Below are 22,988 nucleotides of genomic sequence, written 5' to 3'. Positions count from 1 at the left end.
GTCTCATTTTGTCTGTATGTTTCTTACTAGTCATTGGTATAACTTTCATCTAAAGCGTGGACCTTTTATTTTTTATGTATGGCCCATTTAGTGCTACTTCGCGCAGACAACATCCGTTATGCTATGTCTCACATCTTGTTTCATCCATATAAGACGTCATTTTTTTCGTCACTAATGGCTAGAAGGACCTAAACGTGAACCTCCTGATTTTGCGTCGCTTTGAGACGACTCTTGCTACATATACCATTTCGACTTGTCTTCTCTGATATTTCTACAGTTCCCATATTTGCCATTCCACTTCAGTACATGAGAAAGCAGAAAGCATCGGGTTCATGAAAATCATCATGGACATTTTCGTCAGATTTTTCTTTTTTTTTTTAATTTTTTTCTCGTTGGAGGATGATATTGACCAGAACCTTTAGTGGCACATCTAGTCAATTCAAATATGGGTTGGTACTTATCCATTAGATATAGGCACACTTGTGTTCGAGCCTAATTGAGCTCTATTCCTTCACTTTAATCTAGTAGTAATTGTTAGATATTGTATCGCCAAATGCTCCCTGCCGACCACATGTCTAAATCGTTGATGTCGGCTGTTTTTGACTCTGCAGAGATAGGCGTTCCTGAACGAGCTGCTGAAGCTCATCGTGTAACTCACGGTTCCATTCACGAAGCATTGCATTACGTTCCCGATGGGCGCTGATGTCTCGAATGAGCTGCTCCCGATCCGTAGGAATGTCCCTGTTAACAAAGAAACTTTACGTTAAATCTGATCAATAACGGAGTCGTTATGGAATCCATATAAATGTGAAATAATACATATTTTTACGGCTTCTATTGATGTATAGCGATACTTGTATCTTGCTTGTTTATTGCTGCGTGGCGCCAAGTTTAAAACGGGACCACTTTTCACTGGTTGCCCGTACTTTACCAAATAGGTTTATTTAAAATCAGTCTCACTGGAAAAAGCTCGTCGTAAAGACGATCTAGACAGGCTCACAGCCATGCTGAAAAACAATGCGTCGTTTTTTCACTTTATTCAACCAACTATTATTCAATGTCCTTACACGATCCGAACCCTCACCGAGATCATAAACTTCTATGGTGACACCAAATCGACAGTCTACGGCATTGTCTACTATATGGGATTAAATACGTTTTTCAGAAAGACCAGTGCATTGCCAAAGAAGTTTATGTATAGCTTCTGTAAACTGTTTTGCAACCGTAGACAGCTAAAATACTTAAAACAAGGCCGCACGTCTTCCAGAAAAATGGTAGACCGCTTCGCACTAGTCGGCTTGTGCAGGGCTAACTACTTGAGAATAGGAGCAGTTTTTGAAACGACCATATATGACCAACTAATGCCTAGATTTGAACCCAGTCGATTATTATGGATAGAGCGCGATTGAACAGAAAACTAAATATATCTCGACACGGCACAGTCCACTGCTCACTAATGCTGTTAATATGATCATTTGGAGCAAGCCTGTGAGTGGTTAAAATCCGGAACTTAAGCTGTAAGAGAGGTGGATCTAATAACTATGACATCATAAATGAAATTAGATACCATTTCCGGATTTATGAAAAAACCTTCCAATTCAAACTGATCAACCTAAACATTAGAAATTACGATTATTAAATTACAATTCGTTAAGTAGAAAAAATCGGTAACTCACGTGATAAACTGAGCCATCATAGCATCCGGCAGTTCGTGCTTGCGATGATGTGGTCTGTGAAGATGCATGCCTTGTCCAGCCGGTTGTCCTTGGCCGGCTTGCTGGGCCGTGTCCACGTATCCGCACTCCGTATGGTCGTCATCCACGAGCAGCATGGCAGCATCATCCGTCGTAGGATCAAGACTGAGGTCTTCATATGATGAGTTACATGACGATGACGATGAGGAGCAAGAGGAATCCGAAGCGCATCTTGAATGAGCAGCTCCTGGTTCTGCAGCCTCACTTCTCATTGTTGTTCTTGTCTTGCCGCTAAGGAAGTACAATAGATAGAAGAACGTAAAAATCATCCGCGATAATCGAGGGCAAATTTAGGATCGATTTCGGGAAGAGGGGGAGGGTAGAAGCAACAGCTGGCAAGTAGTTGACCTTTTCTTCGCAGGTGCTCTTACGAAAATAACGCAATGGGCAATTATACTTACATGCGTATTTAGCCTCTGTCGATGAATTTCGTTTCTAACCCAATTTCGTAGATTTCTATCTGGTATGGTATTGAAAAAAACGGAAAAAAAACGGAAAATGCAGAAGAGTTTCAATTGGCCAATTGATGAACCAACTGTTAATTTACCTGTACACTTGAAAAGCTCCACCAGCGGCGCCGATCTTTGGGGGTTTGCTACTGCTACCACTGATCTGACTAATTCCACCTCGACTGCTGTCCCCAGATAGACTTCGTGCGACGCCTCCGGATCCTCCGATCGCACCGACACCGTTGGCCGGCGAGGAGCGAGGAGGCACAGCAGGCGGGAAAAGGCCCTTTAAAGGGGTCCCCGATGACGGGTGTCCGCCAGTGGCGCGAGGATTGAGGTCGAGCGACGAGGAGCGGGCATGATGTCCCCTGTGCTGTGCCGGGAGAGGTCGGGGAGGTGGCGGCGGAGGTGGTTCCTTCTTGGCAGCCAGGGGCGTTCGAGCCCCGCCATTTGAAAGGGAATTTCCAACAACTACTGCGCCAGTTCCGCTGCCACTTAGCACCGTACAACCTCCACTGCCACTCCCAATACCGGACATCAACAACGCGTCCGCCGTGCTCGGGGCGGAGAAAGAACTGCACGTTGTAAAATTGCAGAGAGGCAAACAACAATACATTATTCTTTTACATCTTCACGCTTGCGCTGTTTATATTAAATATAATACTGATATGTGTTAGACGCGAACAACAACAACAAAATGTACAAGTAGAACGAGCCACTCTTTCTTATAATACGACAGGGATAAAACAAACCTTTATATGTTACCAGGGGTTTGTGAGAAATTTATAGCTATCACTTTCCTGATCCTAACTAGTACATTTCTATACATTATTTCACCTATTTGTAGATATGAGGTGTGGCGCGCCTGACTCAAGCGCGTCGAGTGCGTCGTGATCGTTTTCAGACGAGTTATTCATAATAACATAACCACCAGTGCCTCCGGATGGAGCATCTACCACTATAGAGCCAGTCGGGCGAATAGAGGTGGGGTCACAGCTAAATGCCCCACCACCGCCCGCGCCCATCTGACCCTCAGGTGATGAAGGGGGCCGACGTGCAACCGGGTGCAAAATGCGCGGGTCCTGATTAACTAGTGTTGTCGAGAAGTCGAACGATACTGGGCCAGTGCCCACTTCGCCTGCGGTAGGACTAGTCCTCGGAAGCGACTGCTGTGACGATTGTTGTGTCTGTTTCTGTTGTACCCCAAGGGGGCCAGAGGTTGGTGACGGGCTAAATTTCATCCATTGCTTTGAGAGACTTATCGGTGCAGTCAATGGTGAAGACGTTACACCTAAAATGGCACGTGATGAAACACGTTATTGAAGCTGAACTGTTAATGGACGCTGATTGTTTGAGTAGAGCGCGTTGAGCCACTGAGCTGCGGAGTGGTACCTCATTAATCAAAATTCAATAAACTGCTCTATCCACAGACCCAAAGGCCGTAGTTGGTATCTGCGCTCGATAAGATCAGCGGACCCACAATCAGTTACGTATACGTCACCTATAATGTCACGAGTACTGACATCACAGTATTTAATATCATGAACAAAAGGTCAATAGTGGACACAGGACAGAAGAGCTTACCTTGGCCTCCAGCTCCTCTCTCTCTATTGACCAATGACGTCGTCGTCATGGCCGCGGTGCTGTTAGTAGTGTCACTCGTCGTGCTGTTTTTCGTGCTTATATGCTGTTGTTGCTGCTGCTGCTGCTGCTGGTGTTGATGGCAACGATGATGGGTACTACTATCAAGTTGCTGTTGTTGTGTTTGGTTGATTGCGTTGCCGGCAGCAGAGGCGCCGCTACTTCCGACCACTGTAGCGAGTGGCTGAGAATGTTGCGGTTGTACCGGCAGAGGACTAGTTTGAATCAACGGAGGGATATCTGGTAATAGTTGCGGAGGGAGTTGGGCTGGTAGGTGGATTCCGTTTCTCCTTAATACGACTAGGTGCATAGCCGTGCAGAATTCATCAAGCGCCAACTGGCCATCACGGTCGATATCAGCCAGCTGCCAAATTCGCGATAGCTCTGCCACGGGTAGACGGCTAATAGACAGTCAATTTTTTTATATAATAGTCCGCCAGGCGTACCGAAAAGACAGAAGAACGCACATACGCGTTATAACTACGATCATCCTAGCAGTCACTTTTTATTCCCATATTGCATATGGGAAAAATGGTATTGCATATGTCTTAGAACACTAAACCCAAAAGAGCTAACATGCGGATAAGAGTCGACTAAATCGGTTGAAACTTGCGTGGAGGTACATACCTATTATATACAAGAGGCGCATAAAACCTGTAAACGCAGTATATTTTACAGGCAAATAAACTGTACTTCAACACAACTTGATTAATCGTCATAGTGGATCCTTCACGTGAAGATATTAGCAGCGATACATTTAACAACAGGGTACTAAAGGCGGACGACAACTTCCTCCTTCAAATCTCCTTTATGTAGTTCAAGGGTATAGCATCCATACCTTTTTTCAAAAAACTCTTTCGCTTGCCGTCCTTGTATTCTGCCTCTTTCGAGATCGCTCTGCATTCCCGCAAACTGCTTTACATAATAAGCTCGCTGTTCGCGAGTGATCGTCCAGATTCCTTCTCCATCTTCGCCGTCCTCCGTCTCGCCTGCCCGACCGGAATCAGTCTCGACATCGACTTCGTCTCCCGCAGTACCCCCGAGCAAATGACGGTGCTCCTCAGAGGATGTGTGAAGCTGTTGCAGAAGTAACTTTGACGACGACCACTCTTCGTCTGTTGCTAGAAAAAAACAATTGTTAATTTAGTCAAACAGGTAATAAAAGCAAAATCCATAGAGTATGTAACTGTTCCACTAATATTAGCCATATTTTGTTTCTTGTTAACATTATTGAGACATGGTCCTATTTATTGAGTAAATATATATGAATTATGTGTTTTTTCTTCACGACACTAAGGAACCAAATTCCGCGGTTGTATAGCTTTCTGGGCCAGATTGTATGTATCTGTGTTTCTGACTACATTTCAATTACATCGGGATTATAACAACAAACGAGTATCGCTCGAGCCTGCTGTTCCCCTAATCCGATTGTGAGTACGTAGGTGCTTATGGACGTTTGTTTCTGCGTCTTTTTGCACGATACCGCGCAAGATAAAACCATATTCTCTCATTCTTACCCAAGCAGTTAAAGCTTGCCCATGTCTTTTCCGCATCGGCTGAAGCTGTTGAGCCGCCCACCTGCTGCTGTTGCTGCGGCCGTTGCTGTTCCGGACTCCGACTGTCGGCCACAGCACCTGGGCCAGCCCCATAGCAGTTGTTTGCACTCGCTGTGTTATTGTTGTTGTTATTATTGTTAAGTAGAGTCGATGCTGTATGCTGAGCTGTAGCCATGTTGAGCTTCGGCAAAGGGAGCGGAGCTGCCAACACCTCACTTGAGGGCTTCAAGCCGTTCTGAGCACCCGCAATCAGCTTCAGTGCACGGAAAAATTGCGATCGTCCGAAGTGTCCAACGCGCTTGGCGCCGGAAAGTTCCGTTATCTGGAAAAAAACGATGCAAACAGCGAGAGGAAACACACATGTTAACTATTTCTTTCCATATGTGTATATAAAGAACTTTTCTTTACATTGTTAGTTCTTATTATCTTTTTTGTTTGGAGGTATCTTAAGTTTCGAAAGAATTGGACTATTACTGGTCTAACACAATCAATTAATTGCCAGGTCCAGAGCCCACGCAAATAAAAGCTTGAATTCAAGACTCGAATGGAGAGGACACTTAATGGTAGCGAATCCCAATCTTCATATGTACGTTGCCGACAGCAAATCGAATAGTCGTCGAACTTGTAGTGAATGCGTGGTCACTAAACATTACAGTGAAGGGACAAAGTCGAATTCCTGAAAAAAATTCAGGCCCAAAATGGAATCTAGTTTCAGGCTGAATGCAGTCAGGTGAACACAGGCGGAAATCTGTGTAAGTAAGAGGTCGACAGGCTTATCAAGAGACGAAAAGAGTTCGTGAAAAAGCAGCAAACCGCGCATGATGATGGAGGTTGGCAAAGATCGGACAGCTTAAGGCCCGTACGAGTGTTACAGTGGCAAACTGATTCCATAACGTAAGCACAGGCATCAGAAAAACTGAGAGCAGCAAACAGCAAATTGGGGCACAGAGTTAGAGGAGGCAATCAAGCCTTTTGGGGTGCATTCATATACTAGTACCTAGATACATGTCCATAGGAATCGCAATTTAAAAACGTGCTGTCAGTAGAATAGGTTACTTACAATAGTCACTGTAATATACATATTTGTATTAATTTTGTTTGTATTGCCGCAAGGATACGAAGCTGTATATGACAAATCTAAGGGGCGTTCGGCGGACGAGAAACGTATGTTGCTATACGTATCTCTTGCTTCTGTTTTCTGAAGACGACTATTGGTATAAAAGAGCGGCTAGTAGAGCTGTGGGGTTAACTTGTTCGGTTTAGTCCGTCAGATTTAACTTACCGTTAACTTACCCTATGTTGCCAGGAGCTAGAAACAAATGTTTTTTCAGCAAATGCGATATAAAAGGTTATGAAATGAGGAAATATTACGTAGTCCCCAATAAGGAAAAATAACTTTAATAGAAATTCAAGGAATAAAATAGTGATGCACGTAATAAAAACAGTAGAGTTTTCTTTGACTTACCAGTTGAAGCGTCTCCGTGGGTAAATTGGTTGCTCTGAGCAGAACACTGGCTTGTGAGCCCTGAATGCGTTCGTCACCGCCAACGTCAAGAGCTGCAAAGAGCTCTTCGTAGAGGGCGTGTTCTTCAACCGACAATTGAACACCACCATTTGACAGGCCTCCGGCACTGGCTGGTGGAGCAACCACGCCGGTCGCTGCCGTCGCTGCGGGTTGATAACTTGTCACACCTCCGAGTGCACCCCCGTTGTCCATCAGGGGGGAATACGACTGGTTGACAATCAAGCGGACTAACGACGGCTCCAACGAGCACAACTACCACCCCACGCTTATACCTGTGGCGAGGTCCCGTATCTATTTGATCGTATTGATGGCGTTGCGTTTGAGTTCCTTGGCTGGCCTCGGCGACCCCCTCAAGGTAGGCCACCTCCGCCGGCCTTGCTACCAGCAGTTAAACGTAACAAGCATTCTCCGATAGGTATTGACCCTCCAATCGAGGATTAGCAGGTTGCTAGCTGTTGATCGTTTAACGTCCGCGCGTTTCCACGATATGCACGACGACACTTTAGTGATATGAAGTCGGTAAATTCTAAGATGTGGGTCACACACGACGGCGATCAGAACGATGCTGGTGTTGGTAATATTCCAGTGCTTCCTGAAAATTTGCATGAAAACTTTTAGCGATGACATCTATTACTGACACTGAGTGGTTCATATTCATATACTCGACACGGGATTGTTCGAAAATGTTTCAACATGACCATTTAACTTTTCTTAACGTTGTGTTTTGCTGTTTAAAAAGATCGTGGACTGTGAATTTCCGGAATGTCGAGTTATTACTCGAACATGTTTACTCACGCTCGTCTCTTTAACCCACTCACAAATTCGACTTTCCATAAATATCCCGGACACATCTGAGCGATCTGTTCGTTCTTGCAATTTGCCACTTGCATTCATTACCTCCTCAATTTTACAAATCTGTCGTTTAGGAGAATTCTTTTCAAACTTGAAAAATTATCTCTTCTCCGTTCCCTTTTGATTCTTGTAATGGTTCATTCGAACGGATCAAATGCATGGTACACAATCAGCCGTAGTGACGTATATCCAGTACTTAGTGAGAACCATCTCACATGTGTGGTTACACAGTGATTAATTGGCATGGCTATATAGTACCATAGCGCAGCTCGCTATCAGAAGTCCGCGAAGTGTATGCGAAAAAAAAGGGGTAATTCGAAGGGGTGCCAGGGTGTGCAATTTGCACCAACCTCTCTTAAGCTAAGAGCAAATGTTCTGAGTGCAATGAAGTCCTCCGTATAGTGTAAGCTTTCACTGCAGTTTTCTCGCCATACGACCAATTTGCACATTGTTTCGGCTTAATAGACTTAGGAAGAATCAGACATGTTCACCGTAAACAATCACCAGATGATCTCTTTAAATTTGAACGTGAAAGCTAGTTATTCCACTTGTGGATAAATCAGTAGTCAGCTTCCCAGTCAGGTAGCCCGTACACTAAATCAAACAAAATGTTTCTCAAATCTACCTATTGTATACATGAACTCTGTTTATTCTATATGGTATGATAAATGGTATGACGGTGAATGTGCGAGCAGAAGTTCCTACGATTATAATAGGCTGTGTTGATATATAGGCTTCGATGATCTCTTTTCCAATACGTCCCGTATCCTCAAATGAAAAATAAGCAGAAAATAAAAAAAGACAAATGGTGGTGTCGGTAACAACATGATACTAGTATTATTAAAAACAATAATGACAACAAATTACTTGTTTACTTCTTTAACGTATGAAAATCACGGTAGTTTATCTTATCAAAGCTAAATGTATTTAATTCTTAGGAATTAAATAAGCCATGCTTCAAAGTGACCCAGCTTGAGGCGCATAGTCAATGCTTAAGGTTCATATTGAAAGGAGAGACCCTCCAGTAACTGATACCGAATCCCTATCTAATTGTAAAGCCTAAAGAATACACAAAAATATCACTGTAATATTGCTTGTCCTTTAAGAACAAATCTTTCGCTGATATCGCTTGAAGATTATTAGCTTAGATACCTAACCAACAGCCCTAGTAAGTTTTATATCTAGCCAGTGGACTTGGAGGGCTTACTTAAGAAAACTACCTACTCTGTGGTTACATACGGAATATTTAAGATTAGTTGACAACCTTCCGTTTGGCAAGTCATTTGAATGTTCGAATTGTTGCACGATTCAGGTTTTCAGTAATATCAAAATTAGAATCGCCAAAATTCACTTAACCTTGGTACGATTGTATTACGTTAAACTCGAATTCCGTAAAGAAATTATTTTTTCACTGTCTAAAAAAAGTTCATAAGCTGAAAGCATTCTTGATAGCTCTGAAGTATCCCATCCAAAAGATCAGATTCCGTTGTGGTCGGGTGTGGTCAGGTCGACCACGCCCGACGGCTTGATTTTAGGCCAGTTCAACGTTAATTCTAATTATTATGTAAATTTAGCTGTAGCACTAACTGATCAAAGACTGTTACTGTTTATCGTCATAATTCGTTCACACTAAAACGACGTCAACAAGTGCTGACATACGCGCACATTATGAAATCGCGAAGGCCACTTACCAGACTTTATAAAGCTTATTAAGTCGGTCTGATAACAACATAAATGTCGTACTGTAGGATTTATAATGCATGCCTAAAATCCTCCCATAAAACTAAAAAATCTAATATTATTCATAAAATTAAGCTGACAACATTTTTGCTAACAACAATTTTGAGCGCGTAGAAGCCATACCAGTAGGGATAATAAGCAATCGCCATCGAAGAAAATACCGCGAAAACTATTCTTATTCACTACGAAACGCTTTCAGTGAAATAATATACGTTGAGCTGGTAGTACCCGTCTGCTTAATTTCAATATATACACGTAAGACACTCAAAGTTCAAATCACTTGCACTCTCCAATAATGTTGATACCACACGAAACATTTTATACGCCTAAACATGTTCCCTGCATCGTGTCCTTCGGACCATATTGGCAACGCTTTGCGCTAATCCGAATGGGTCTCTGCTCGGTTAGCACCTTTCCACACGTCACGTGGGCAAGTTCTCAATAAAGTTGTTTTCACAGCAGGTATGTTATAGTTTACGGATGCGTACGATATTGAAAGAATGTAGTACTTATGAATAAATGTAAGCGAGAAAACCTGTTGGATTCTTTATAATATTCTCACAATATACGACCATAGAGTGTTGATAAGCAAAGTATTTGTTGCCACTGCACTCAAAAAGAGGTATCTACCGTTACGTGAATTCGACATAAGTTAGTAAGGAAAAGCTTGGCCATACACATGCTTTTCGGTTATCACAGATTGAATATTGATCGGTAACATAACAGCAACGACAGAATAATGAAAATCAAGCAAATGTTACTGCCGGTCACAAAGGACCGTTTCTATCAGCAACATCATCAACAGCTCAATTTTACCGATCACACAAAAACGCATGCCCTGAATTTAGCAAAAAGAAAAAAAAACCTGATCTGGACGTACAACAGAACTACTGCCTTGGATAAAGACAACTACGGATGCAATATTGCGAATGGAGATAAATATAGTAGACTAAACTTCTTTTTTGGTTTCGATAAACTCCAATATAGCCAGACTGATTGAAACATTTTTGTACGGCATCTAGATACACCGTGCATGAATAAACCTTCCTGTGAATGATCGCTCAACAACCGCGTCACCTAATTACAGTGTGGTTGCCGACGGCTTTCTGTCAGTCATCATAACCGACATATGGAGATGGAGTACGACATACCTATTTTACAAATAAACTGTCGCTCATATAAATATTACTTGTAGGAAGTAGTATGGTTACAAAATAGAAACCAAACGAACGAATCCGCCTGCTGCACAGCCTCGTCGCTGAGCTGCTGCTAAGCGGCAAAGACGCCACGACATACCCAATAAGTGATCTTACCCCCCGCACAATTATGCTTATGACCGGCGCTGCATAGAGCATCTATAGCTTATTCAACACATGGAAAGAGCGTTGCATTTCGTTTCTCGCTATTTTAGCGAACTTCTGCATATGCGTTAACTTAGTAATTCCTAGCAGTCTGTAGATGAGTCCATGGGCCGATCAGTTGGCGTAACCATCCTCGACCCGTCGTAAAAGGCGGATTCGCGAGAAAATTTTTTTTTTCCAAGTACTAACCTCTACTACTGCCACTTGATGCATCCGTTTCATCATTATCATCACCAGCACTAACATTATAGCGATCGACAGTCACTCATGTAATAACGAGGGTGTGCGCGGGATAGAAATAGAAAAGAGGTCGAAAACAAAGCTCTCGCCGCACTAAGCGAGTTGCATCTTAGCAGGCTCAACTCAGCGACAGCAGGTTCAGCACTATTGCTTATTACCGTATATACAAGGGCTAGAGAAATGATACGGCCCATTATTTTACACAGACAACAGGTAATAGTGATGAACTACCCAGTATACTGCGCGTTGCTGAGTAAACTTTGAGAGCGCTATTTATGTTTCTCGCAGAGTAAATCTCGTCCAACGGCTTGTTTTCCTACTGATCCTACTCATCTACTCAGTTTACAGCAGACAAGAAGGGAGCGGGTGGCAAAAGTAAGGCCGAAAAGAAGCTGAGATTGAGATTGAGGTAAAGAACTCGCGCCTGCCAGGTATCAAACTTCGGGGTAGTTGGGTGGATGCTAACCGTGGGATGCTGAAGCACCTAGAAGCTGATTCCGTCTTAGTTGCCAAAAATTAGAAAAGAGCGCGGAGCAGCCAACAAGCAATCCAGGTATGCCTTGTTCCAACGTCATTCAGAGACGTTAGCCTCGACAAAGAATGTACCAAAACGGGAACCTTTATCTGGTGCTCGGCGCGGCTCAATAGATCGACGATGGAAAATTTTATAGACCAACTTTCAAGTTACCTCACGAGACTCCGGATGATCTTCGAGGTTGGAGTCAGAACTGGGACGGGCTAGTAACCCTAGTAGTAATTCAGCTATGAACGTGCATATACACGATTACACACATAAAAATGCATTCAATGATTCTCTCTCACCAAATGAGTCCATATATGTGTTTCCGGGTGAGCGCTAGTCACTATAAAACTTTGCGTAGGCATCAGAATCAGCTTTGAGAACGCAGCTTTTGCCTTTAGTAAGTGCTCCCTACCAAGTGTTTAATAGCATCTGTCGCTCATGCAGCCTGCTTCGGATTACAGCAGAAGTTCTGCTTGAAGTCCAGTTTGTGAAACAACGTTTCAGGTTGAAAAATTAATTACCTTTTCAACTTAACCCAGGCAGATATTTAGGCCGATGTCACCAGACCAACCCCTAGCAATCGTAAAACCCACTATTCTGCCTCCACATTACACAGACTCGAGTGTACGAAACTTGCGAACACTTGTTATTTGTGACATTTTAGTGTTTACAGAAATAACAGTATTATTTCCACAAATAAAGTGCGGTGAAGTAGATACATTTTAATAAATAAGATTGTTGATAAAATATGTTCAATAAAATGCTACGTCAGCTTCTACGGTGTTTGTCTATCACAATCTGTCTAAGCACTAGCTAACACTAAAAGATCAAAGGGCATATGTAGGCTCAGCAGAATAGGCTTGAAATCACCTCGGCACGCGTTCAAGAAAAAAGAGAAGAATCATTCCGCATGATCCTTTCGTTGTCATCCTAAGCCTTTTCTGTGTCTATAGTTAAACACGCCACTTGCATTCATCTTCTTTCTGCATTTACCATATGCCTATAAATACTACCACAGCTAAACGCTTTTTAGGATTAAAGTGGAACTGTTTTCTACCTGGAGTTATATTTGAAGGGTGCGTTTTCCGACTTTTTTTCTATAGCTCCACTGCGAATCATAAGGAAATCCCTACACAGTGTTATAGTTCTTTTCGAGAAAAACAATTCATGCGCTCCTTCTTTGAATCGAATGTGGAACTTGTGAAAGTTAAAGTGCAGCACTTCGCGCGATTGCGAGTTCTTTGACAGGGTTTTACAGCAGTTTCTCGAGCAAAGGAGCGAAGCACATACTTGGTAAACACTTCTGTCCATCTAAAAAGGATACGTTTGGAAATTTCCATCATGTGCTGTGGTTAATGCTCAAGAGATATTGTCTGGTATTAGCTCCTGTACTATAGCTCATGATTCATTGTCAAAAGAATGCCTATTATTTAATTGTCTATGGCGTGCCGATAAGGGTGATTAACACCAGATCTACCGCCACTGGTGAATTTGAACGTTTGCGAATTTAGTATTATAAGTTTATATACGTTAATATTGAAGCGTTATTGCAAACTTACGTTTAATTATAAAAACAATTATATTTTTTCAATGTCCGACCGAGCGCGTAGGAATAGGGTATGTAAAAAGTGTAAATAGGTTTAGTGAGAAAAAAGACATGAAACAAAAAATTGATATAGCCCTTTTCTGATAACAAAATCTGCGAAAGTCAATAGTATTATAATTTTTGGAAAGGCTTAAGTTGTGCCTTAAAACTTGCATATGAATTCAAATTTTACCGGGATTGTCGTCGTCATGGTAGTCGCAAGGTTAAATTAGGCCTGGACTAGAATTCCACAACCTCTAATACGTGGATATCTTCCTGCTAAGGATTTAGAGCAGCTGTGAAAATTACTGTTGACCGACACATGTGGCCAGCTTAATCTAATATTTACAGTGACGAATACCATATGCTGATCTGTCGTTGCACTCCTGGACAGAATTGTTAAATTTTTATCTAATATTAACGTAGTTTTGCCTACAATGTTTTTCTTAAAAGCTTGCTTTTTCCTGTATAACCAACACAAACAAATAAGGTTTTAACTTATTAATTGCACTAAAAGGCGGTGCACTAAAGGAAATACGTTTCTTACAATAATTCAGTATACGACTGTACATTGACATCGTCGGATATAAGAACTAACTTGGCCAAAAACCTATACTATAAAAAAGTCATATACAAGTTGTTAAATGAAATATAGCTGAAACAGTAATCAATGAATAGACCTTACCTGTTTAATGCCTGCTAGATAAAGTACATATGAAAAAAATAGAATTAATATCTTTTTGATTGGCTTAAAACAAAGCTTAGGTGAAATACAAATAGGGATGTTTTTAGTTTCCATAAACCTAAAGGTTATATTTCCGATAAACGGGAATTGGGTTACTTTGGTTTAACAATACCTTGAAAAGAAGTAAATTAGATCCCCTCTTTAAAAAAAATATTCAAAAGAAGCAAGCGAATGCCGTCACACAAAGCTTTTTCATTAATAGATATACGTCACCCTAAGGCAATAAGAGATATTCTTTATAATACAATGTCAGGGTGCCTTATCGTTTCCAGCTATGTAAAAAGCCTAGTTCAAGCCTCACTCCATTTGCTATCCAATATGCTACCTGGAAATTACTTATATTTCATAATACCAAAAAGGAAACAAGCCCACCGAGTAGCTAAGAACACAAAAAATCTAAAACATGAACACCTTACTTGATTCTTTACAGAAAAGGTTTTACAAAAAACAACGCCCGTCCATTGTAATGAGTCCATCGAACTATAAATTCAATACTGCTAGCTAAGCAAACTAGACATCATTAGCCGCAACACTTGCTTAGCTGGAATGATCTACTAGACTCTAATTAGTCAAAATACGGAGAAATTCAAATCGCACGAGGGCAGTTCGCAGAGGACTGCGTATATGGCACACTTCTATTGGTGTTATTGCATAGACGCCAGTACGGCCAAGTACTGTATCAGCGAGAACAACACCACGTGAAGCTAGTTCACGCACACAATTACAATTGAATTGTTATTTCCTTTTAATAGCAGCAATGCGTCCCCGTAATGGTGCCAGAGTAACATGTTTGGCCACTAAACCTAGCGACACACAAAATCGTCTATGTTCGATATCTTCCCTAGGGAGATACACGGTTTATCTTACGCTGGATTGTGGCAGCTGTCCTAAGCAATGCTTTACGGCAATACTAAACGTAAAAGAAACCAAAGTAGCTAAATAGGAGCAGCAGTGAATGAGCAATTTTTCACAGCGGCCTTTTTCCAGGGCGACGTTACTTATTTCTTCCCTCTAGCAGTAGTAACAGCAAGGGTAAACGTAGGAACCTAACAATGTGCATATAATACGCACAGAACATAATGGCTTAGGAAATTTTGTCACTGAGGGTCCACGCATTAATTGCACAGACTTTGCGTGTATTAGTATGCATTAAATGATGACTCACCCTGATGTTAGTTTGTAATGACATTTCTTGAATGCCACACAGGATCCTGTAAATTATTTCGTGCTCTCCACAACACGTTGACAGCCATCTTTGAAAATATCGGGTCCATAATACGGTGATATTCTTTCGAGCAAAAAATCCTTCGCAATACACGTAAATGCCTCTGACTATGAAATCATAATGTTTTGTTTTGTTATCCTTATCTAAAGGCAACGTTCGAATAATCCGCGCGAGCCTCCGATAGGTAGTCGCCATGTGAGATACAGAGTAGGTTCAGAGAAGAATGTCCTATCCTGTTGCTTTTCGTGACAGTTCTTTAACACGCCATTTTTGTCTCTCCACAGCAATTAATCGGTACCAGCTGCGCACCACAACGGCAATTACGTGTCATCGGCATTTGCTGATCTTACATAAGCAATGCTGATGACAATAATAGCCACCCGAGCCTAACGCTAAGATCAATTTCTCTCTCACATCAATATAGAGTCAGTAATGCCGGGTCAATACGTGATGCTTATGCCTTCTCACTTACGCCCTGGATAATTCATTCGTTTGTTTCGACTTGCAAATCTCCCTTCTATTGCTCTCTATATCATCTCGCAGGGCGTTGCGCATTATATACTTTGTGTGTGTATGCGAATATCTCCGGATTGCAAGTCACTAAACCTGCTCGCCTTAGCTATTCTTATAGATTTGGTCGTACGGCAATGTTGCCATTGCTGCTGCTGCTGCTGCTTCTGCAGCCAAAAAATATCAATGTCGCGACGGAACCACTCAGTCAGCCACTTACTTTTCCTCTCCCTCCCTTCCTCTTGTGCTATAGGTGCAGCGCTTACTGGATGGGACCTACTGGATTGAGCGAGATTTATCGCGAGATGCGGTGGAGGGTTCGGCAAACAGCCATGTTGACAACAGCTCATTATTATTATTATTGCTACTACAAAGTAGTAAACAGACTCATAGTAGCTCACGATAAGAAGCGGCGATAAAAGAAACAATGCGGAGGGAGGAAGACATTCAAGACTGTGTGGTTCTGAATAATTTGGGCACTAGATAGAGGCTAAATGCAATAGAACCGCATTAGCAGAAAGGCTACCACTCAATGTAATAGTAGAACGGGCACGGAAATATATAGACCGTACAACGAACGGTATTAAAAGCCATAATAATAAAAGCTGGAACAAGCGGGACAGTTCCATGATATCCGAGCAGAGGTGACAAACCCTACAAAAAACTTGATTAGGAAGTTCAATGATGTTATTTTGTCCTAGAAATGAAGGCTTTATTAAAATTACAGCTACAGACAGATGATACGTCTAAGATCCCCAACACAGAAACCACTCTATGCTGATCGAAAATCATGACTGCGATCGGATCCCCAAAACAGCTAGAAGTTTACCTTACCAAAATAACGCAGTAATGAATATTGTAAAATGAGTAGTAGTCTATGATATTAAAATGCAAAGCAAAGTTTTACGAAGGCTGATTGCACTTGAAATACAGTAAAATACAGATGTAGAGAGTGCATGGCTTTGGTTATAGCACCTGCCGATATACAACAAGCATTTCCAAAAGATCTGAACTTCCGTGACACATACAACGCAATCTCCTCTTCTGTAGAAATTTGCTCTTTAGCGAGAATACCCGACATGTTAAAACTTATTTTAAAATAAAGGTTTACGATTTACCAAAAAAAGTTTATTCTTTTTTCTGTCGTCAAAAACACTTAGATTGTTGATAGACACTAAACCTTCAAAACTTGGATATTCAATTCGTGTTAGTGGAATACTCGGGTCCATTTCCATGTGCTATTATCATTTGACGTTTCTAGCGTGGCTGTATACTTATCGATTTCGTTTAAATTCCGGTATACCCTGATTAAATCCAACTTAAATGATAGTAAAAAATAGAGATAAAAATACGCATTCTCTAGCACACAGCCACTGGCAACCTTCTCATCTTTTTTATATAATTAATCATGAACTTAAGCCGCAAAATAAATGTACAGGTCTTAATTAGAAAAAGCCAACTTAGTTCTTAATGGCTGCTTTTGATCAAATAATGTTTTCGAATGAATAGAAAATCCCTAGATAGGTCCTATTGCCCATGGCTCACCCTCCAGATATGTATATACGCATGTTAGTATTCACGTCGCTAAGACAAAGCCTAACTAGAGCTAATCGAATTAAGCATATACCCTGGTTGTCGTCGCATTACTGCTAATTGCTCTTCCGCCTGATGAACGGTTGACTATAAAAGCGTCAACTGATATTCTTTAGGAGACGAATTGAAAACGCAGCATGAGTAGCTCAACGAGTTCTATCATATTGTCAATCAAGCTTGAATCTCCTCAACAAAAACGATTTTAATTTTGGCACTTTAAATCTCTAGATTTTCGGCCGACTGCCCTGTTCGTTGAGCATCGTTTGAGCGATGGACGGACGATCTACAACTTGAAATTAAAAGAAACCACAAATTCAGTTTGGCTTTTGATTAAAGCAACTATTTTTTTCTAGTTCTGCCAAAACAATTTACGCACCGAATTTTCCTCCCATCGGGAATGATGTAATTTTAGCCAACTTTAAACTTTTATAAAGTATGTTTTAATATAACAAACTGAAATAGTGAATGAATTCAAACAGTGTCTGCGTTGCAAGAGATTTCTCAATGTCAACTTGTTCGTACCTTCTAAATAAGCCGAAGTCCTTGCAATCACTTCTCTAAACATTTTTAAATTCGATAAAAGATTACTGAATGAACGTTTTGTATTGCATTTTTTATTTAGGACATATTTTTAAATGCATTTACACTTATGAAGGTTATTCAGATGAAAATATCTTCAATTACAGTATCATAGTCAATGATTCTGAGATTAAGAATTGGTATATGACTGCACGGCTAAGGAAAAAGGCAAAAATGACTTATAACACTACAAAAGCAATTGCCGGTCGATCGACCGAAACATCTGCATCTAAAATTACGAATTCTCGCTTATCGTGAATGAGATCGAATCTATAAATCGAGATATCCTTCTTGTCAGATAAATATTCAAGTAACAACTCTCTTTCCTAATGAAAAAACTAAAACATCACGATCTATTATATCCAAGCAATCATAGGACATGCAAATCAAGGTTACGGCTATAATGACATTAGTCAAGCTTCCATCGCACTCCATTAAACGAGTGAAGGGCTAAATAGGATGCACTCAGGCAATCAGCAAAGAAACTAGATTGCATCACAACATCACGCTAATACTTCTACAATAGCCAACGACGTCTCCCTATATTGTTTTGGTATACCTGACTCTATTCTCAAGTTGTGGCCCGATAGGTATTCTTGTGATACCTTAGTGGGTAATGTATTTGCCTGCTAATCTTAGAACACGTTGTGGTCTAGGTTCGAACTCGAGCATAGACACACAGTTTGCTACCGAGTCCTCTGATGGAACGCCTAATGGCGATACCGGAACACGAAACATAGAGGCCAGTATTACGTATAAATCGTAATTAACTGTAGTGTCTGTCCTGTCTGAAACCTACGTCCTAAGGACTCACTAATAGTGCGATGTCATATTTAGATGATGCTTATTGATGCTATTTTATTGTATTTATTAATGAGTTCAACCCTGACGACTAGGTGAATACGGAAAGTAGAAGCATATAAACATACAATCGCAGAAACGAACTCGTTTACGTTTATATTTTTACGAAAAACCAGCATATGGCTTCATGAATGATTTTTTTTAGCATGGATATATTCAATAAATTATCATAAGAAAGCTATTTGGAAAATGGTTCACTAGGACCTAAAAAAAACTTCAGCATCGTCCAGTTGATATTACGTGATTAACGTTCAATTTTTTTTTTTTATTTTCTGCGTGTACCGAACTTTTCACGATTTTAGACTTAGAGAATCACTGCGAAAGAAAAAATGGAGTACATAAGATTAGTGAAGGTAAGTCATTCTCCTAGTACGCAATGAAGTATTTTCGCCACTGACTAGCCAATCCATGTTTCAGCATCCATTTTCAGATTTAAAGGATGAACAGAGTACAAGTGATAGCGAGGCATGGATCTACTCTTAACTTCCAGAACCTTTAAGCCATCGGCGTTCTATGATGATAACGCCTGATCGCGCTCATACACACAGACATACATTGAACGCTGGTTGCCGACTCGGCTCGGGATTTAAAAAAAAAAAAAGCTAAATTACGTGAGACGTCGACAACCTTGTCAGGAAATACCTTTGTCATATTAAAGTTATTCCCTAGTTCAGCAACAAGTTCAGAGGTCTCGAGAATGTGTCGGTCCAAAAGGAACTAGCAAAGGCCGAATGAGATTTGCGTAGCGCTCACTAAACGCTTGAATGGATATATGTATCTTCCCACTATACAGTTAAGTTACCAAGGAAAAGCTAAGTTTTCTTGTGTAGGGTTGACCGCTAAGACAGCTTCCGATGGTACGATAGCGACAAGCACCTACCATTATCATTGCTAATCTATGGAAAACGCTTCATAAAATGATTTATTGAACGGCTGCACTGAACACAATATTGTGCGTCATGATACAGTTGTTCATTATACCTCTCGCCCGTCAATGGCACAGTATTTTCGCCTAAAAGTTCAGTGAATCACCAATTTTATTACGTACATCGTTTGTACCATAGGACTAACGAGTTCTTTACTCCTAGCTCAGCACAAACATAAGAGAATATTGTTTGCATTCTTTAAATACAAAATGTATCGTAATGGATGCCTTCGGCATTTGTTTACGTTTTTGCCTTTTCCAGTGTACAGCTGTAAGGCCGTAATTATGTGCGCGCTCTAAAGTCTACAGCCAAACAGATCCATATGCACAGGAACGTCCGAATAGTTGCAACAGTATTAACCCTTTTTCTGCAGTTGATATCGATATATGTACACGCCCTCCATCAACGAGCGACGGGCCACCAGAGAGATTTGTGCATTTAGTGGCAACACTGGGACAGCATTCCATTTAATGGAGTCCATTCTCTTAAGCGGAAGGGTTTAGGACAGAAGAAAGAAGAAGGTTACCTTTTTGTAACGCATGAGCTTCAATAGCGTTATAACACAAATATATATATAAATATATATTGCACAAAACTATTTTTAGTCGCCCTACGGGCATTGAATTTGTCGGATTCGTCCGTCCATCATGATAACTGCTACTCAATGGCCATCCAACAATAGCATTGGACACGCTGGTGTACCCCTGACTAACAGCCTCATGCATTGCCATCATTCCCGTCCAAAGATCACAGTGAGATCGGCAGTTCGCACAGTATTCTCTGTAGCGGCTGTTAGAGCAGCCCAGAAAACGATCAAGCGGGGTATGATCATTTATCCATTGAAATGCAGAACAAGGGACATTAGCTGCGATGCTATTATCACTATTTCGTGTTCGGGTTGCTGTATCTTTATTATTGTTGAGAACTGTACGCAGCATAGAATCGTATGTAGCCATGCTTTTTCGCAGTTCACCTGGGCACTTGTTTTATGCTTTACAAGCGCCTTCTCTATGTGTGTACACACATATTTTTAAACACATAATATCACATCTAACCTCTGTATCTCATCACAATGAGTGAAGCAGTTCCCGTCACCTGGCAAGTGCTCTGCTGGCTTTGGGGATCGTTTTGACTCAAACATTGGAGGATCGGCACCGTGACAAATCAGCAGCAGAAAATTGACCTCTCGGATCTCAGTTCCGAGAGCGCAGCGTTGGCAGTTGCAACTGGCAGGGCCTAAGGAAGAAAGTGACCGCAGTGAGGAGGCTTATAGACCTATTTTCAAGAGTCTGTGGCAGTCTCAGTTTGTCAGATTATATAAACAAAGGTGGTCCAGGCTCTGTATATACAGTTCGATATCATATTGTACATACACACTTCCCACAAGCACCTATGTAGCAATCGCTTGTTTCTATTGCTCCATTCTTTCGGCAAGCGCACTAACAAACAAGCGGGGTCGCTAACTCATTTACCTGTTTGTCTGTCATCAACGGTAGCGCGGCACTTCGTCGACTGGACACGAACTGATGTCTACCATGAGATTCCCATAAATTGCATTTCTCTCTAGAAACAAAAACGGTCCCAAGCGACCGACAACAGGTGTCGACTACAGGCAGGCAGAGGGTGGCCACAACCTTCAACCCACTTATTATGATTATTATAACAGAGACATATCCACATAGCACAGAAACATTAGAAATACGGAAAAGACAGTGATTGACTCTCAGTGGCTGTCTGCCGACTGAAGGGCCGAGGGCTGAAATATACAAATATACGTAACAATGATTGGAGATCGTCGACATGATTTACCGGTCGGATGCAACTTATTTACTCAACGTCATTTCTATTCTCAGCAACAGTACTTACGCAGCGTTCTTCACTAGCTAGATGTCACTTATGTCTACAGTACACCGTTGTTTTCAGCAGCCACTATTCAGCTATGACCATCTAATAGAAGAACCCCATCCGGCCAAAACGTAGGCACAGACAGCAGTCACAACCACAGTCAGTAGCAGCACCACAATCAACCATCACAGCCACCGACATAATCATCACTGCTGCTTCTATAGCGACCCTCGTTTCGTTTCTGCTGTAGCTCCTGCTGCTACCGATTAGCACACCGCAGCTCCTGATGGTGGCTCCACTCCTCTTAGCACGGCTAGTCCCACATCACTAACGCACGACCACCATCACACTCACTCACTCACTGATTGACTGACTGACTGACTGACTGACTGACTGACTCACTCACTCACTCACTCACTCACTCACTCGCTCGCTCACTGCTCCGGGTATAGCAACCGTTCATCCATCCATCCATTCAACTTCCTTTTTATGTATTTACTTATCTAGCAATACTAGTTGAGGCAGGAGCAGTGGCAAAAATCGTCGTCGTTCACATCGTCATCAGCACCAGCTAGCAGCCGACTGCTAAAGGAAAACAGAGAGAGAGGAGAGACAGAGAGAGAGAGAGAGCGAAAGCAGACCAACTGCCCTATCTAGCCAGCTTAACATCAGACAGCAACCCTACAACAGCAGAAAAGGAATTAATAATAATACACACAAGGTATGAGGCCGACAGATCCTCGACACAGATGCAGAACGATGACTGACGTTGATTATCTAACATAACCACCTGAGATGGACTGAAACAATCCGTAATACAGATAGAAAACAAGAAAGCGCCTGCTATTTCTGCAGAAGCAGCGATGTTGGCGTTAGCAGCACGTTTCTTTCAACTATGGTGGGAACGACACAGCAGCGGCGGCAGTGGTGTCAACGACAATTTGCAATAGAACTAGCGACTCATAGGCCAATACACAACGTGGTTACAAATCGACACTGGACATTGATGCCCAAAAACAGTGATTTATACCTTATACCTGTGGCTAAATATTTCAAATCTTACAGCCGGCACTGCCATTCTGTCAAACGACTGTCTCCCAGTACGAGACAAATTGTATATATGCCATGATTCGAGCCCAGGCTACTACCTGATCCCTAGTTTACCGGGCAGACACGCTACGTTACGAAACTATGACAGAGCCCCCTTAAACCCCATTTCATGCACTTCTTACCATCGTCCCCATCGCCCTTGTCGTGCTTTAACGTGTCACCCTTTTTCCACGTCTACTTATCTTAATCACTTCCGCGAGGGCGGGCGAAGTGGATTGCTCCTCCGCTGAGTTCAGCAGCGAGATTGAATACATACGGGAGGATATGGAATGAACCAAGCACAGGAACCAAATACAGCCACCACCGTGTGTTCTAGATATCGACTGCTAGCTCTATTGTATGAGCAGGAATCGTTCCTGTGCCATATT

At 41.7% G+C, this 22,988-nt stretch overlaps 1 protein-coding gene across 1 annotated transcript in view; it reads right to left on the bottom strand.

Annotated features, from left to right (window-relative positions):
* Positions 1–22,735, bottom strand: part of Reps (RALBP1 associated Eps domain containing) — a gene marked incomplete in the record, with an annotated part of 26,168 nt that extends 3,433 nt beyond the window's left edge. The window contains 11 exon segments of the mRNA XM_022800063.2: positions 1–741; positions 1,677–1,985; positions 2,302–2,778; positions 3,041–3,494; positions 3,788–4,245; positions 4,683–4,965; positions 5,362–5,722; positions 6,866–7,517; positions 20,721–20,901; positions 21,138–21,309; positions 21,532–22,735. Coding sequence (XP_022655798.1) covers positions 576–741; positions 1,677–1,985; positions 2,302–2,778; positions 3,041–3,494; positions 3,788–4,245; positions 4,683–4,965; positions 5,362–5,722; positions 6,866–7,117 — 2,760 coding nt within the window.
* Between the last annotated feature and the right edge of the window lie 253 nt (positions 22,736–22,988).

Source organism: Varroa destructor, unplaced genomic scaffold (genome assembly GCF_002443255.2).
Source record: "Varroa destructor unplaced genomic scaffold, Vdes_3.0 BEIS01000003.1, whole genome shotgun sequence".
NCBI lineage: Eukaryota > Metazoa > Arthropoda > Arachnida > Mesostigmata > Varroidae > Varroa > Varroa destructor.
Note: the sequence above shows the minus strand (reverse complement) of the source record. Positions and strands in the feature narration are given on the sequence as shown.